The following is an 18,230-nucleotide window of genomic DNA, read 5'->3' as shown; positions in this document are numbered from 1 at the left end:
GCTCTATCAGGGTGAGCATCACAATCTTGTTGATAGAGCTGACTGCTTGGTTCATGTTGGACAGAATGGTTTCCATGCTCTAAGCAAAGATTGAGAAAGGGTGGTACTGAACTCCAGCATGTTCTGACCATTCGCGCATACGCTCACTGGCTTAATGCTTAGTGCGCCTAAATTTCCTGATCTATGCCCATCAGTCTGGGCTCTTGAAGTCAGCATCTGACTCCTCTGCAACAGAGCTAGTATCCAATTTCATGCTCTGGTGAGCTAGCACAAATGGCATCCCTATGCCTTGCCCTTGCTCCTGCATACATGTCCAGTGAATCACCATGTGATGATCCCAGCTCAAACCTAGCCTCTAAATTATATGTATCACCAGTGACTGCTTGGTTGGGTCAGATCAAGTGACAGTGCATTTTCAGAGGTTAAATTTCTCTTCCTGAAGTAGCATAGGTATCTCCACATTTCTGGCACCCGAAATGAAAGAGAGAGACAAGGCTTAATGTAAAGGGAGAGCAAAGAGAGATATTCGTATCTGATGAAAGCAGCTGAAGTTTGTCATAGGGTATGTAGGATGAGATAGAAATAAGAATGGCAAAAGAGGAGAAAGTGTGAAGAAACCCAGTGCGACATCTCACCCAGTGTTGCCATTCATTATGGCCATGTCTTTCCCCTTCCTGTGAAGACCAGCACATTATCTTTCCCAGGGGACAGGACTGGCAACCAGGCTTAACCTCCTCCAATGGCAGCTGCCTGTCTCAAGTTGTGTAAAGGCTTCTCATGCAAAGAAGGATTATGTTAGTGACATCCTTATGAGATATTTAGAAAATATATATGCATGCAGTGTTTAAGATGTTTAGCAGTGTTCCCTCTAAGCCACAGAGATGCACGGCCGGGCAGCAATCAAGGATGTGCTGCATAGGCCATGCATGAATATCAGTTCCTTTAAGATGTGTGCACATGCTGCCACGAGGCAATCTTAAAAGAACCAAAAAATAGGCTGTGGACAGCAAAGGGAAATTTGAGGGAACATTGGATGTGAAATGTGGGTTAGTGAGGATGGAAAATAGTGGTGAGTGTGTGATTATGAAGTGGAAGACATGAAGTGATTGTAAGAGTGAAGGGAAGCAGGGAGGAGTACTGTGAATGGAAACAAAATACTGCAGATGCTGGAAATCTGATATAAAAATAGAAAATGCTGGAAATACTCAGCTGGTCAGGCAGCATCTGTGGAGAGAGAAAAACAGAGTTAACATTTCAGGTCAAGGACCTTTCCAAGAACTGAAGGAATTTGTTCACCTGAGGAGTACAATGAATACTGAGACTGAATATAGTACAAGCATGAGCAGAAAGTGAGAACAATATTTTTATCTTTGCTATGTTGGTGAGGTTATTAATCTTTTTCTGGCATTGCAGTCATGCCCTGGGAGATCAGCTCCTGACATTGCCCTCATCTGCAACCTCTTCCCACTGGCAGTGTACTGTTGTCTGGAAGGTTTCTGTTCCTTGGGGATTTCATGGATTTTTTTTTCCATGGATTCCAAGGATTTCCCTCTTGTCCACCCCACTACCTGGACCAGGTTCATCCAATGCAACATTGGAGAGCTTGGCTGCCCTGCCAGGAACTGTTGCAGGTGTCTTGGTCCTAGAATAACATTTCCACCTCTATGCAGTCAGTCTGCGCCTCCCCCTTAACACATGCTGGCTGTTTTTAAGTGGCACCATACGTGCCCAATTCCCACGGCCCCTCCCCCACCCCAAATAGAGGTTCCAATAGAGAACATAGAATAGTGCAGATAGAGTGATTGCATACCAGAATCATTTTACTGAGATTCCCAGCACAAGTTTAATTTGTTGCCATGGACTACAAGAATACCTGATGCAGATTGTCTATACTCCTTGCACATCCATTTTCAGGAGCAATTGAATTTAAGAACATAAGAAATAGGAGTAGGCCATTCGATTTCTCGAGCCTGCTCCACCATTGAATAAGGTCTGATTCCAGTCCTCTTGCACCAACCCTGGAACTAATTAGGATTGGAAAATTATGGCCACTGCCTCTGCAATTTCCACCCTTACTTCCCTCAGTATCCTTGGAAAAATCTCATCCTATCCTAGTGACTGATCTGACCAATCTTCTGGCCTTCCACCTATCTTTGCACAGTTATATACTTTTTCTTTAAGTTTGATACTATCTTTAAACTTTCTAGTTAACCATGGATGGTGCGTCTGTCCCTTGGACATTTTCTTACTCATTGGAATGTATCTATTCTGTGTATTATGAAATATCCTCTTAAATGTTTGCGACTGCATCTCCATTGACCTATCCCTTAACCTAATTTGCCAATTCACTTTAGCCAGCTCTGCTTTCATGCCCTCATAATTGCCCTTATTTAAGTTTAAAAACGTAGTCTCAGACCCACTCATCTCTCCCTCAAACTGAATGTAAACTTCATTCATATTACAGTCACTGATACCTAGGGGCACCTTCACTATGAGATTATTAATTAATCCCATCTCTGCACAATACCAGGTCTAGTAAAGTACCATATAACAGACTTGTCAGCAAAGTTAATGCCCATGGAATAAAAGGGACAGTGGCAGCATGGATATGGAAGTTCACTGAATGACAGAAAACAGAGAATAATGATGAATGGTTGTGCTTTGGAATGGAGGGAGGTTTATAGTGTGGTTCCCAAGGGTTCGGTATTAGGGCCATTGCTTTTCTTGAAATAAATTAATGACCTAGACTCGGGTGTGCAGGGCACAATTTCCAAATTTGTATATGTCACAAAACTTGGAAGTATTGTGAACTGTGAGGAGAATAGTGATAGACTTCAAGAAGACATAGACAGACCAATGGAATGGGTGGACACAAGGCAAACAAAATTTAATGCAGAGAAGTGTGAAGTGATACATTTTGGTAGGAAGAATGAGAAAAGGCAATACAATGTGAGGAATACAATTCCAAAGGGGGTGCAGGATCATAGATACCTAGGGTATATGTACAGAAATTGTTAAAGATAGCAGGACAAGTTGAGAAAGCAGTTTGTAATGTATATGGGATTCTGGACTGTATAAATAGAGGCATAGAGTGCAAAAGCAAGGAAATGATGGTGAACCTTTATAAAACATTGGTTCAGCTCAAATTGTGGCCAATTCTGGGTACTACACTATAGGAAGGATGTGAAGGCATTGGAGAGGGTACAGAAAAGATTTATTAGAATGGTTCTGGTGATGGGAGCTTTCAGTTACCAGGCTAGCTTAACAAAGCTGGGGCTGTTCTCTTCAGAAAAGGTTGAGAGGAAATTTTATATAACTGTTTAAGGAGGTGAGGGGTCTAGACAGATTAGATAGGGAAAAACTATTTCCAGTGGCAGAAGGGTCGAGAAACAAAGGACACTGCTTTAAGATAACTGGCAAAAGAAGTAACGGCGACATGAGGAAAAACCTTTTTACACAGCAAGTGTTAGGAACTGGGATGCATTGCCTCAGATTGCAATGGAGGCAGATTCAATTGTAGCTTTCAAAAGAAAAGTGGATAATTATCAGAAAAGGAAGGGGAAGTTCTTACAGAGATCCAGTATGGACACGACAGGCCAAATGGCCTCCTTCCATGCCTTAACTATTCAATGATTCTATAAGATTGCACTGAAGGAAGTAGAAATCTCACTGAGATAGAGATCCCATTGAGAGAGGTAGAGATCTCACTGAGAGAGATGGTGAAGGAAGTAGTAAACCGTACAATTTTAAAAGGGGTGTGTAGGAGCAGAGGCCCCTGGGTGTGTAATTGCATGTGTCATTGAAGGTGGCAGGACAGATTGAGAATATGGCTAATAAAGAATATGACACCCTGGGCTTTATCAGCAGGGACATGGGGTACAAAAGCAAGTAAGTTAAATCTGGATAAAACACTGGTTTGGCCTCAACTGGAGCATTGTGTCCAGTTCTGGGCACCACATTTTAGGAAAGATATGAAGACATTAGAAAGGGTGCAGAAAGAATTCATGAGAATGATTCCAGGGATGAGGAACTTCAGTTATATAGCTAGATTGGAGAAAGTGGAACGGTTATCCTTAGGGAAAAGAATATTGAGAGGAGATTTGACGGAGGAATTCACACTTTTAGGTGGCTGGACAGAGTAGGTAGGGAGAAACTGTTCCCATTGGTGGAAGGATTAAGAACCAGAGGGCACAGATTTAAGGCAATTGGCAAAAGAAGCAATGGAGATATGAGGAATTTTTATGCAGCAAGTGGTTAAGGTCTGGAATGCACTGCCTGAGTGTGTGGTGGAGGCAGGTTCAATCGAGGCATTTAGGAGGGCATTGAATTATTATCTGAAAAAAAAGATTGTGCAGAGCTACGGGGAGAAAGACTCTAGGTGAATTACTCCTTCAGAAAGAAGAAAATGACAGGCAGAATGGCCTCCTTCTGTGCTGTGACCATTCTATGATCCCACTGAGAAAGTGGTGATCTCCTTGAGAGATAGAGATTGTATTGGGAGAGGTGGTGATCTCGCTGATAGAGCTCTCACTGAGAGGTGGTGATCTCGCTGACAGAGATCTCATTGAGGGAGGTGGTGATCTCATTGAGAGAGGTGGTGATCTCGCTGACAGATCTCACTGAGGGGGGTGGTGATCTCGCTGACATAGATCTCATTGAGTGAGGTGGTGATCTCGCTGACAGAGCTCTCACTGAGAGAGCCGCTGAACGTATCTCCAGTTCTTTTCTATTTATCCTTTCACGGGTGCTCGGCCCCCTCACAGGTTTCGCGGCTTCTTATTGGTCGGGGTGAAGCGACGCGCATCTCCAATTGATTCCCTGGCGTGTGGCTGACGTCAGGCCGGGTATTTGGGTAAGAGTCGGGAGCACGAGCGGGCAGACCTGGTAGACGGAGAGAGAGGGGCAAAGTTGCTGGTATCGGGTGTAGGCCAGGAGCCCAGAGCCGGGGGACTGTGTGTGTGGGCGAGCGGTAGAAAGCGCGCGGACGGGTCAGGGACCTGGTACCGACAGCGAGCGAGGGGACTGGTCGGGGCGGACACAGGCAGCCTAGCTGGGCCTGGGTGCCGGGATATCAGCGGCGCCGGCTCAGGGTAGAGGGAGAGCGGCGGCAACAGGGAGCCAGCGATCCGGTGTCCCGGGAGCTCAGCCACCGCGATGCTGTGTTATGTGACCAGGCCCGACTCGGTGGTGATGGAGGTGGAGGTGGATCCGAAAGCGAACGGCGAGGACTGTCTGAACCAGGTGAGTGGGAGCCGGGAGCTGGGGGGTAGCGCTCCGGGTTTGCTCAGTGACATCGGTTCATGGGGAATAGAAGCAGAAGCAAGTCGTTCGGCCCATCGAACCTGTTCCGCCATTCAGTCCGATTATGGCTGAGCTGATTGGCCTTAACTTTCCTGTCAGTCTCCCCTTAACTCCTTTGTCGGTCACAACTGTCTAATGTCCTTTGGGATTGATCCAGATTGAGTCTGTTTGGGGCATTTAGCTCAATCCGAGTTGCTTAGATTGTTCAATGTTTTTGCAACACTGGAATTGCATTATTTCAATATGGATTTAGCTTTCTAATTAATGAATTGAAACAACTTGTTCTGTTTTGCGCCGGGTTCGTGATGGAATTTGAAGGCTCAACACAGACTGGGGACATTAACTCAGTTTCTCTCTCCACAGATGCTGCCAGACCTGCTGAGTTTTTCCAGCAATTTCTGGCTCTTATTCGTGATGGAATTTGTTTGTTGTGGTGGTGCAGGGGGTGGAAATCTATTTTTTTCGGGTATTTCGAGGCATTATTGGGGTGCGTGAGGGCATATGTGTGTTTTTTGGGGGGGCCTGTGTATGTTTTGGGGATGGGGTTTGAGGTGGGAGCTGTGGTGGTTCAGTGACCTCTTTAATTACTGTAAGGATCTCCTTTCTCCCTCCCTAGGTTTGTCACAGGCTCGGGATTATAGAAGATGACTATTTGGGTTTGCAGTACTCCGCGAATAAAGGGGAGACTCTTTGGCTGAACTTGAGGAACCGAATCTCTCAACAGATCGAAGGGATGCCTCCTTATAGATTCAAGCTCCGAGTCAAATTTTTTGTGGAGCCTCACCTCTTACTTCAGGAGCAAACCAGGTGTGTGTTTTCAAAAGTAACTTTTGGATATGTCTGACGTTTAAACTTCCTACCTTACATTTTGCTTGGGGTTCGAAGTTTGAAGTTATTTAGTGGCTTCTTACCATAGTTTGTCGTCTTTAGAGATGACCGATAGTAACCTCGTCAATGGAGTGTTATTATAGGCCATTGTGGCAGGAACCAGACGCAACTACTAGGTCCTAGTGCCCCGGGTTCATTAAACTGATCATACATTTCTCTTTTGTTAAACTACACTAAAATGTGAGTGGGTGAAATGTATTTCTGCAGTTTTAGTTCTGCTTAGGTCTGTATTTGAGGATTTGATGGTTGACATAACTAATTGAAGTAGATATCGTTCTAAGATAAAAGCAAAATAGAGGGTGCTGGAAATCTGAAACAAAAACAAAATGCTGGAACAACTCAACAGGTCTAGCAGCATCTGTGGAGAGAAAGGATCATATGGATTTGAAACGCTAACTGTTTCTCTCTCCACAGATTCTGCTAAATTTGAGTTTGCCACATTCTGTTTTTGTTTTAGATCTCATTCTAAGTACTAAGAAAAATGATTTGAAAGAAATTCTACTCTTGGGAGAATAGACTGTGTACCTGTACACTTAATGATTTTTTTTTTACTTTGATTTCCTTTGGATAGGAATCACAATAAATAAGCTAAGTGAAAGCTTAAAATGGCTTTCAAGAGTGCAGTTTGTATAGTAATGCAGGAATTGAAACCAGATAGAAGTGAATGTCCTGCTTTTAAAGCCTGTATGGATTTTTTGACTTACACAGGACTTCGAATTGCCAATTTGGCTTGACTGCATTGACAGGACATTTTGTTAATCAAGTGTAGAAAAGTGTATGCTTTGTTTCCTCTGGAGGATGATTCGAGCATAATGTGGGAGAATGAAGCTCCCCTTCTAAACTCATGTTTCTGTATAACCAGGGTCTACCTTTTTTCACCGCACCCTCAATAAAAGCCCCATCAAATGCTACCTCTTATTATAAATTCTTTCCTAAGTATTGAGGAAAACACTAGTTTTTAAAATTGGATGACTTTAAGAAGAATTGTTTTTATGAAGAAATTCCTCCATGATAAAGATACTTTCATTTTAAGTGTAGTAGGAATTTATTTGCACCAAGCTTTTAAACCAGTGTGACACTACAACAAATCTGGGCTACAGCTTTGTAAGGTATATGCAACTACAAACGTAATGCTTGGTTTATGTTGTAATTAGTATCAAATTCATTTTACAAGTTGTCTGCATTGCTGCTTGTTGTAACTCCTACTAGGAAATCTGCTGTCATGATCTGTCTTGTGCCATCCTGATGTCTGTCATCAACTATGCCTATGTTTACCCTTTCTGCTGTCCTCCACATTCTCTTTAGGAGATCTCTGTAGCTTTTTAGCTACAGAGATGTCTCCTGAATTTGCCAAAGTACTTGGATTGCAGGTGGGTTTGTCTGAAACTTCTGGGAAGAGACGGTGATGCTTCAACTGATTGAAGACTCACCAGTTGGCTAACCTTTCATCACTTGTTCGCTGATCATACTGTTTTGTCTCCACTTCTACATCCACATCCAAGTGAGGTGATTTAGTATTCTGACTTCAGTCTAAGGCATGTGGAGTTATTTGTCTTGGCAGCAGCACTATAATTTGCTCTGTGCTAAGGAAAGAAAAGTGAACCAGGGCTGGATTTTTTTTTTCTTCCAGCATGGGATGTGGATGTTACTGGAAAGGCCAGTATTTGTTGTCCACCCCTGATTGCCATTGAACTGAGGGCAGTTGAGCCTGTGCCTTTTAAGTGTCTTGCTGTGGGTCTGGAGTCACAGACCAGGTAAGGATGGCAGGTTTCCTTCCCTAAAGGGCATTAGTGAATCAGATGGTATTTTTAAGACCATCTCTCAGTAATGGTGACAAACTATCTAATTCTACATTTATTAATTAATTGAATTCAAATTGGACCAGCTGCCATGGTGGCGTTTGAACCCATGTTCCAGAGCAGTCATCTATAGGTCCAGGCTAATAGTACAGTGGCACTATTTCTCCTCTTCTCTTCATTCCCCCACCCCCTTCAAAAATCATTGTATGGCTATCCAGTGGTATGTGGGGAAATTTGGCAAAAGTTGTATTTGAAATTAATTGAATTCTCTATCTTTGCAAAGGCTCAGATTTGTGGAAAGAGTGCACTTTACCTGAGTTTTGTATGTCAAATCATGACATGCATGAGTGTTCAGGAAAAGGGCCTATCTTTAGTCCATGTAGTACAGCTCAAGCATGTCTCAACTTCTGGCATATTTTACCTTGTTTCAAACATTACCAGTAGCTGTAGTTCTCAACCTAGGCTATTTCAGAGTAGCCATTAAGTACTGCAACAGTTTTTGTATCCGGGTCCCTGGCATAGTTTCATATACATCAGGACTTTTAGCATAGATGTCACTGGAGCTGCAGAACTTTCCTTTTTCATTTTTAATGGCTAGATAGAAAAATCCTGTAAACCCAGCTGGGCTCCACACCCAAATTCTTGATGGGTGGTCCTAGCACAACTGCGCCATAGGCACATGTGTAAGACCCACCTACAGTTGGGAAGCATTTACATTTGGGTAACTAGTTTAAAGGAGTAAGTGACTTTCTACTGAAACATGTGTAAATTATGTTCCATGATGGATATCGGGTTATAATGGCAGCTTTGTCCATTGCCATTGAGAGGATGATAGAGATTGTAGATATAGAATAGGAGTTGGTTTTATCCCTTCTTTGGTGCTGGCACAGATTCTTTTGCTTGCTATGTAATGTCAACCACATAATCTGTGTCACTTTAACTATTTAAATGGTAGTAAAAGATCTCTCTCAATTTTGCAACCTCATGCAGCCTACTCATACATATGGTTTATGGATAATTAGCACTACACTAATTCTTTGACAATCACTAGGTTCTCTAATTCTCTATATGCAATTGTGGTTCTATTGCTTGGTTGTTTTTTTAATACCTTTTATGATGATTGCACTTGGATCCAAATCTAAACCATTTAGTTTAGAACTTCAACTTTTTCCACCATTTGAGTTGGAAAATGTTCAGGAAATTCAGATGACTAAGATTGCCATTTGCAAGGTTAAAGTAATGAAGCAAGTTCACTTCAGATGTAGTATCTGTCAGTGTTTGAGTTAGTTGACTACTCGTAATCTTTTGACTGACAACCATTTGTTTTATGGGATGAAATGTCACTCTTTGTGCTGGCACCTGGACACAGTGCAGTCAAATAAACTAGTTTTGGTGATTGATAGCTTCTGTTTCAAAATGGTGGGTTTTTATTGCTAGTTTCAGTACTGAAATTTCAGGAAGATCAAATGCCAGCCCTTATATTAGTGTCTTTAAATGCGCTCTGCTCCATGCTGCAGGCAGCAGTGTCTCTTTTCTCCTCTTCCCCCATACAATTTTCATTTAAATAGTGAAGAAGCAGGAAATCTGTTTCCTGGCCTCGGCCACTGAAGTAGCTGGTGGTAGTTGTGGGAGAAATTACTAGATTGATTATCCAAAATGTTCCCATTTCATTTAATGGCAGCAGCTTGCCTTGTTTGTGCTGTCTCCAAATCAGAAAGAGATGAAAACTTTGGGTGAGTCATCTTGCACTCCAGCAGGCTAGATTAATGCACTGAGTTGTTCTGCATTACCTAATTGGTAACGCTAGGAGGGGAAAAAACAAGAGTTGCCTTTCGCAATCTCTGGACATCTGCAGCAGTTGACAGCAAATGAAATTTAGTCAATTTGTGCACAGCAAGGGGTCTCAAACTGCAGTATGATCAGGTGACCTGATGGTTGTGGAATAAATATTGGCTAGGACACCAGGGAGAACTCACTTTGAAGTAATGCTTGGAATCTTTTATATTCACCTGAAAGGAAAGATGTGGCCTAGGAAAGAGGGCACCCCCAATCATGCAGCACTCTGATTAAATGTTGAAGTGGGATTTGAACCCACCACATTTGACTCTTAGCTAAGGGTACTAACTATTTGGCTGATGGACTGGACATTTTACATGTCATTGTTCTGCTGATTTGTCACTACACTAAATGTTTTGGTTTGTTTTAAGCCAACACTTGATGCACTGTTTATGTCCCTGCTAATGTATCTTAATGTCCTTCAAGTGAGTATGTGCTCACTTGATCAGTGACTATCCATAATGTGTTAATATTGAAATATAGAGAATGCAACTGAGCTATCTAGATTTTCCTTCCAATAGAAATACCATTCTTCTAATTGCTCATATATCTGACTTGGTGTAAGAACTTGCACAGTCAATTGAAGAAACATTGGACAGAGAAATAGATGCAAGTGCAGATGTGGTGCTACTGAAGTGCCAATTGGTCTTTATAGCCAAATATCACTGGTTACTCTTTAAACCAGGTGAGATCCCTGATCAATGTCTAACTGTAGTGGGTATACCCACATATTTGAGCAACTATAAAGGTACTGGTATTGTCACTGGACTGGCAATCCAGAGACCCAATGTAATGCTCTGGAGACCTAGAGCAGATGGAATTTGAATTCAATAAAAACCTGGAACTATAGTCTAATGGAGACCATTACATCATTGTCATAAAAACCCATCTGATTCACTAATGTCCCTTTTCTTAGGAAACAAAATCTTCTGCCCTTACCTGGTGTGGCTTACATGTGACTCTAGACCCACAGCAGTGTGGTTGACTCAAATGCCCCCTGAACAAGGGCATTCAGGGATGGGTAATAAATGCTGGCCTAGCCAGTGATATGCACATCCCATGAATGAATAATAAAATTGTAACAAATGGCTATAAGGGCCATCTGGAATATTGGAAAAGTTCAGAAGCATACTAAAATAAACATGTAGAAACTTTGTAACTGAGCCTGAAGGAATCCTGGGACTGAACCTGACTTAATGTGGGGATGAATTTGCAATTTGCACAAAATATAATTGAGCACTGCAGACAAACTCCACTCTTTTCTGGCATAGGACTATGGGGGTCACTGCATATGCTACAGTTATGCCCTGGCTTGCAGCTGTTGGAGGGCCCACAATGATCATGGATGTCTTTGTACTTTCAGCATGAATTCTGGAAAAAAAAATTCTGTAGAGTAGACACCATCCTATACTGATTGTGTGTTAAGTTAGTGTAACAAATGATCATATTTAGCAACCTGTATATAGTATTGTTTTTGTTTAAACTACATTGAGAAAGCAGGGTATCACTGGAAATTGGCCAGACAACTCGATTGTTCTGTTTTATATTGAAGTAGCCTGCTGAACAAAACTATAGTTTGTTCACTGCATTCCAGAATTTGGTTTTTTTTTTTCAACAATCCAATCTTTAATCTATATAAAACTTGATATGGTAAAGGAGATTCATGGGTCTTTAAGTGTGTATGCTGTATATGTCCTGGCTAGTTATGTCACTTATAAATGTAAATGTATAGTTGAGACAGCAAGGCAGTTCTATGATGTTGAAACTGTTTCCCTTTTTATTGTTGCCATTTGATGCATGCTTTGCCCTCAAGTAACCTTCTGTTTACACTGTTAGCACTTGACTGAGTTATCCTTTTGCAAAATACGGTTTTCTGGAAGTGCTGGTGCCTCTGGTTAAATGAGGTAATAACCAACCTCCCTCATAACATGTTGTACTGTTCACCTTTATTCAGAAAATTGACTTTTGGGATTTTTTTGAGCATTTTCTTAACACTTAGTTGTCAAGTCTTAAATTTGTAAGAATACCTAAAATTGTCAAACTTTCCCAGAGGCTAGCCTAAAAGTTCCATCTCCTCCTACTTAAATTTTTTCTGGCAATTGTTTCCCTTTCACCTCCCTGCCCAAAGGTCATGCTGACTTATCTTTATCCTCATTTTGTTAGTATTCTTACCTTTTGAGCTCTCTTCCTCTGCTAACCACTACCACCAATTCGTAGCAGCATTATGGTCTCTAAAATTGATATAGTAGTAGTGCTTTTATTTTGCTATCCTGGTTGCTAAAAGTGTTGCTTCACTGTGCTTCAAGGCAGTATGTGCAGACTGCCCCTCTGCTTTGTACTGTTATTGAAATTGGAATGTCAGCTATGCAAGTGGAAAACTGAACTAACATGTTGCACTTTGAGTGTTGGAGCTGGTTTATTTTGTTTCGGTTCCTTGCTTAGCAAGGGGAATTCCAGATTCCATTAGGAAAGAAGCTAGATTGTGCCAAATACCATGGCCCACAGAATGTCAGTTGATAACTTCTACATAGTAAACAAGATTCAAATGATCGATGTTTTTGACTTTTAAGACAGGTTTAAGTAATGCATAATTTTTACTTGTGGTGGGGAAGGAATGCATCAGTTAAATGCATTTCCTTGGTAATTGTTTGGGTTTGAGAACAAGCTATTCAACTGGTCAATCAACTTTGACAGATTTATTATGGAACACAGAACTTATCTATCTAAACAGACCTTGGCAGATCAGCTCTAATTTATGGTAGCTGTGCCACAAGTAGACCTGATTAAAGAAATCATTATTTTTATTTCTCTTAAATGTAGGAAATTGCTGCACTGGACTTGGACAATGAGCAAAATAAATTAACTTGAGCCAACCAGTTTTATAATTGATTTAAACCTATTATCTTGCCTCTTGCCCTACCCAATCTTGTTCACTCCTAAATCTCTCCAATTAGATATACAATTTTGGCTAAATTCTTATTGAACATGATGTACTTCATGGAGGAAACTGTTGATATTTTATCAGAAGTTTTCAGATCTTCTCTCCTCCCTTCCCCACTCTTTTCCTCCCCCCCCCCCCCCTTTCAAGTTCAGCCCCCTGTCTATGTTCAAGGCGGTAATATTAACTGTGCAGTAGTTCTTTTTATCTCTAAACAAACACTACCTAAACATCTCGTTTATTGCTATTTAATGTGATTTTTGCGACTGCATTTGCCCAAGTGACAACTGCAGAAGGGTTATTTATAGACTTTTATACAATACCTATAGAATAAGCTTGTTTAAATTTTTTTCCCCTTAAACTCTAGGCACCAGTTTTTCCTTCACGTCCGGGATGACCTACTAAGCGGGCGCCTACATTGTTCACCAGAGCAGGCTGTGGACTTAAGTGTACTTCTAGCACAAGTGGAATTTGGAGACTACAATCAAAACACTGCCAAATATTCTTATGAAGACCTTTGTACAAATGAGTTAAACACTACCATTTTGAACAGGTAAATGGGCTGCATAAGTGTCGAACAGCCTTCCTGTTTTTTAGGCTCACAGCTTTAAGAAACCCAACTTAAGATCTTAAAAACCGCCTGTTCAGCCTGAGCTTGTAAATTAAGTTCTACTGAGCTCCTGCTTTTTTTTTATATCATGATCCACTTGTAGTCTTAACAAATGCCACTAAGCTTGACTACATCCTAAGAATTACATTTTTGGGGAAAGTAAGTAGACTTGACTGACTTTTTTGGGGGGAGGAAACTATATATTGGCATATTTTCTAGGAATATTGAGAAATGACTTCACGGTCCACAAATTTGACCAAGTAAATACAAACACTGTTTCTGTTTCAACAGTATTGTTGCAAGACACAAGGGATTAGAAGGAATGAGCCAATGCACAGCTGAGTATAGAGTTCTACAGATTGCATGCACACTAGAACACTATGGTGTAGAGTGGCATTCAGTAAAAGATGGTGATGGACAGAAGATGATGATTGGAGTTGGGCCTGATGGCATATCTGTCTGCAAAGAGAACTTGAGTTTAATTAACAGGTAAATGGCACTAACTGCTGAGATTTTTGTCTTTTCCACTGTCTAAGGATTGTTTTATTGTACACTTAAATAATCCTTTTTAAACTTAGCCGCTGGATAATAAGCTGGCATAACCTTCATTATATTCAAGTTTTTGAAGCATATAGCAGTTGTGATCCATTCCCCGTCTCTCTTGTCTAGAAATCTATCTTTGTATAGGAAGAGTTTGTTTAGCAATCAATTAATATTTATTGCCCGATTTACCTTGCAGGATTTCATATCCTATAATCCAGATGGCTACCCAATCTGCAAAAAATGTTTACCTTACCATCACCAAGGAATCTGGTAGCAGCATAGTGCTAATGTTAAAGCTGATCAGTACCAGAGCAGCAAGTGCCCTTTATCGTGCGATAACTGAAACCCATGCTTTTTACAGGTATACAATGTGTTACTGCAATTTAATAATCTTTACTCTTCAATTAATGTTGCCTTGCATAAACTTCAGCCTTAACCTTTATTTGAATGGATCTTTGTACTGTTTTGGAGTTGATGCTTGTAACGGGACTCTTTTTTGGGAAGCTGAAGTGTTGAGGTGCATTCATGTGCATCATCCTTTTTTGTTTGGTTTGCTGAAGTTCAGGTGGTCCCTTTTTTTATATATAAAAGCAGTTCACTAATTCCTTTTAGGGCAAAGTCTGCTGGCCTAGATGTGACTCCACACCCACAAATATGGTTGACTCTTAACTGCCCTCAAATGGCCTTGAAAGCCACTCAAGACTGCATTGCTTCAAGAAGGTAGTTCACTGCCATCTTAAGGGTGACTTGGGATGAGTAATAATGCTGGCCTTACTAGTAACTCCCGTATTCCATGAAAAGAATAAGACTACAGTTCAATGCCAGTTTGACTTGTTTAAAAACCAAAATCCTTAACCTGCACCATCTTAAAAAACAAGTTACTTGATACTCTTGCATACTCAGAATTGTGTATATCTTTTCAGGAGATCACATTTTTAAAAAAAAAAATGACTGTCATTTGGAGCTTAACTGAATTAATATCCTCCTTCAGGTGTGATACTGTTACCAATGCTGTCATGATGCAATATAGTAGAGACTTCAAGGGCCACCTTGCTTCTTTGTTTCTCAATGAAAACATCAATCTGGGTAAGAAATATGTTTTTGACATCAAACGCACATCCAAGGAGGTTTATGACCACACACGAAGAGCTTTGTATAATGCTGGCATTGTAGACTTTGTTCCCCACGATCAAGATGGCCAGAACTCTCCACTTAAATCTTCAGAGCATGAATTGAACTGTAACAGTTGTGAAGGGCTGAGCTGTCAGCAAAGCCAAGCACTCCAAGAAAAGCTTCGAAAACTTAAAGAAGCATTATTGTGCATGGTCTGTTGTGGCGAGGAGATTAATACAGCCTTCTGCCCCTGTGGCCACATGGTTTGCTGCAATTCTTGTGCTAATCAGCTGCAGGTAAGATTGTCTTGGACCACTTTAACAATTTCCTGACATCTAAAATAGCTTTTCCTGTAAGTCTTGTAGTTCAATAAATTCTTTTGTTTAATTTCTAATTTTTTTTACCAGGCCTGCCCAGTTTGTCGCTCTGGAATTGATCATATTCAGCATGTATTCCTACCCACATGTGCCAGTCTACTCAACCTCACTGTAATTTGAACAATCCCAAGGGTCAGCATTTCTGACTGGATGATCTTCAGAGTTCTTCCACATAACAGAAGGAATCAGGAAGCACTCCCGTGTTTGTCCTAATGCAAATATAACTGTTTGTTCTAGACCTCTCTGTTCTCATATCAACAGATTATGGAAGTTTTTGGTACAACTTGTAAAACACTGAAGATTCACTAAGAAACTTCTCAGATTGTATTAAAAGACTGGCCAAATTCAAGACCAATTGCCGAGGTCTATTTGTTGATCTGAAAATGTACTGTAGCATTTTCTTCCAGAAGCTTGTAAATGGAGATTTGGTGACACTGCCTGAACAATCCCTTTACCTGGATATTGTTATTTCTTAATTATATTCATCCATAGTGTTAGAACTTTTAATTCGATTGTTTTGACATGCTTTTTTTAAAAAAAAATAAGCTTTTTAAACTTTTTTGGTCTTTTTGTAATTCACATGTAAGTGACACCAAAATTAACAACATTGGTGCAAGTGGAACAGAATCATTTGAGGTGTGTAATAGCTTTATTCATCCTTTCTGAAACCAATTACAGGGTGGAAAGTGCTGTATTTTAAATGTGATTTTTTGAAATTCTGATCTTTTCTATCCACAGCAGAAAAAATTCTTAATTCTGCAACATGCAAATTCACTAGTTCTACACCACCTCCTTCAGACATGACAAAGCTGAATTGTTTAAAACCAGGTTTGGTTATGGAGTTTCTCTACTCTGAAATGTATGGTCCGTAGAATTTTTCAAATGCAAAGACTTGCTAGAAGACCAATTTTTGTGCAATTCTGGATGCTTTCGAGGCTAGGAATAAACTAGTGTCACTTTATCAAGGAATTTCCAAAATGTATTGTTCATAGGGTTGCCTTAATGTAGCAGCAATGATAGACTCCATCTGTTTATGTACAGATCAGGTTCTTTGCACAGATGTTTCAGACTTTTAAACATATATTGTTGACTGTCATGTTAGCACATAGCCTCTTGCTCAAAGGGGCATCTATTTTTTCACTTTGTATAAATGAGGTTTATTTCCATTTGAAGCAAAAACATTGTCTAAGCTAGATTTAACTTGACTTTTTTATATTCCTTTTAAAGTGTTAATAAAAATTTTGTATCAAACTTATCTGATTTCTGAAGGTATTGCAGACCATATTTCTTATGGAGCAAAGTTTCCCTGTTTTCTGTAATGAATGCCTGACACTGTTTCAGTGTGCTGCCATACCACTGGCAGGTCTTGGTGTTTTATTAGGACTAGCTTGAATTTCTTTCTGAACAAAAACCTGCTTAAACAACTGACCTTCAACTTAAGGTCAGGACTGGTAATTTCAAGTTGCTACCTCCTGCTGTGCTGAATTCTCTGCCCCAAAATCAAAGGGTACAAACATTCTTTTTGACTCTGGACAGCCCAAGTGTTTCTCAGTCATAGAATGGCCTGGAATTCTGTTTTCTATGGGGTTGTAACCTGGAGGTGCACTAGGAGCTATCCATACTGATCTTAAATCAGGCTTTGGATAGTTCTGACTGTTGGCAGAATAGTTAACAAGGAAAAGTTAGAAGGATTAAACCCACTTACTTTCTCTCTGATTTCTCAAAGTGGCTGGGACCTTAACTTACAGTTTTATAGCTGCTAGTGCCATAAAAGGGCCATGGCTTCACTTTTTTTTTACCTTCTCCTACCTCCAGTATCACTACTGCCCTGCACTAGAAGAACTTGAACTAGGTACACTGCAAATTTCTTACCAGGCCTGGAAGATCAAGTGAGAAATCCACAGTTCCTGACCTGAATAAGTTGAGCAGAGTGGCAATCTGACTCTGCCAGAACTTCCAAGGAGTGGTAGTGTTTTGAAATGTAGCCACTCTTGTTTTGTGGGGGTGAAAATGGTAAACAGTTTGCACTAATGAGGTCCCACAAGCAACAAGATGTGAGGTTGTTTTTGGTGTTGGTTGAGGGATAACTCTCTTGGACAGAAACATCCCACCTCTAGTACAAACTCCATGTTAGTATGTGACGTATTATTCTGAAGTGACTTGAATTTACTAACATGTAACTGGGGATGAGTACTATCTCATGAGGCAAGACTAACATCTGACTACTTGATTGCTAGCCTTAACAGTGAATCCCTGGTACATGTATAAAGGAGATAGATCTTCTAAGCTTTCTGTGCAACTTGAAGTCCTTTTCATTTTTTTGGTTCTAGATAAAAGTTCAGGAAAAAGGTTAAGTCTTGTACCTGATGTGCACTGAGTGCGTAAGTTGTGCATCATAAACTAGATGAAATGTATCAATCTGGTTAATGTAGGAGTGACTGATTTTTATCCATAGCCTGATATCTTTCTCTTCCTTTCTTGCCACCCATCCACCACAACTGACAAGCTTATTTTAAATGTCATGTACTGTTGAGGGGGTACAACACTTCTAGAAATGATACTCCAATCTCCTGACAACAGTTTTTTTTTTTCCTCTGCTCCTCCTATGGCAAATGGAATTGATTTTTTTTTTCCCCAGTTACTGTTTGCATGTTCTCACTGGTGCTTTCTTCATTCTCCTCTTCCCCTGACTCTAACCACCGCCCCCCCTCCACAAACCACCACCACCCTTAACCTAAGTTCTCAATGATGCATGTCTAATTATTGAAGTGAGCCCCCACTACTGGGAGACTGGGAAAGCCATCTGTGCCATGAGATGCCACTGA

The 18,230-nt window shown here is 40.7% G+C and overlaps 1 protein-coding gene across 2 annotated transcripts; it reads left to right on the top strand.

Annotated features, from left to right (window-relative positions):
* Window positions 1–4,741: 4,741 nt before the first annotated feature.
* Window positions 4,742–16,656, top strand: mylipa (myosin regulatory light chain interacting protein a). 2 transcript variants are annotated; one of them, XM_041185159.1, is made up of 7 exons: window positions 4,742–4,852; window positions 5,918–6,108; window positions 13,130–13,315; window positions 13,664–13,861; window positions 14,112–14,276; window positions 14,907–15,324; window positions 15,436–16,656. In XM_041185159.1, exons 2-7 carry the CDS (start codon window positions 6,035–6,037, stop codon window positions 15,523–15,525), a joined length of 1,131 nt encoding a protein of 376 aa, XP_041041093.1. In that variant the 5' UTR covers window positions 4,742–4,852; window positions 5,918–6,034; the 3' UTR covers window positions 15,526–16,656. The 2 variants fall into 2 exon arrangements, with proteins under 2 accessions (XP_041041093.1, XP_041041092.1); XM_041185158.1 differs by lacking the exon at window positions 4,742–4,852 and adding an exon at window positions 4,859–5,241.
* Window positions 16,657–18,230: the final 1,574 nt, after the last annotated feature.

The sequence above is a fragment of the Carcharodon carcharias genome, chromosome 3 (genome assembly GCF_017639515.1).
Source record: "Carcharodon carcharias isolate sCarCar2 chromosome 3, sCarCar2.pri, whole genome shotgun sequence".
Lineage (NCBI taxonomy): Eukaryota > Metazoa > Chordata > Chondrichthyes > Lamniformes > Lamnidae > Carcharodon > Carcharodon carcharias.
This window is presented reverse-complemented; position numbering and strand designations above follow the sequence as displayed.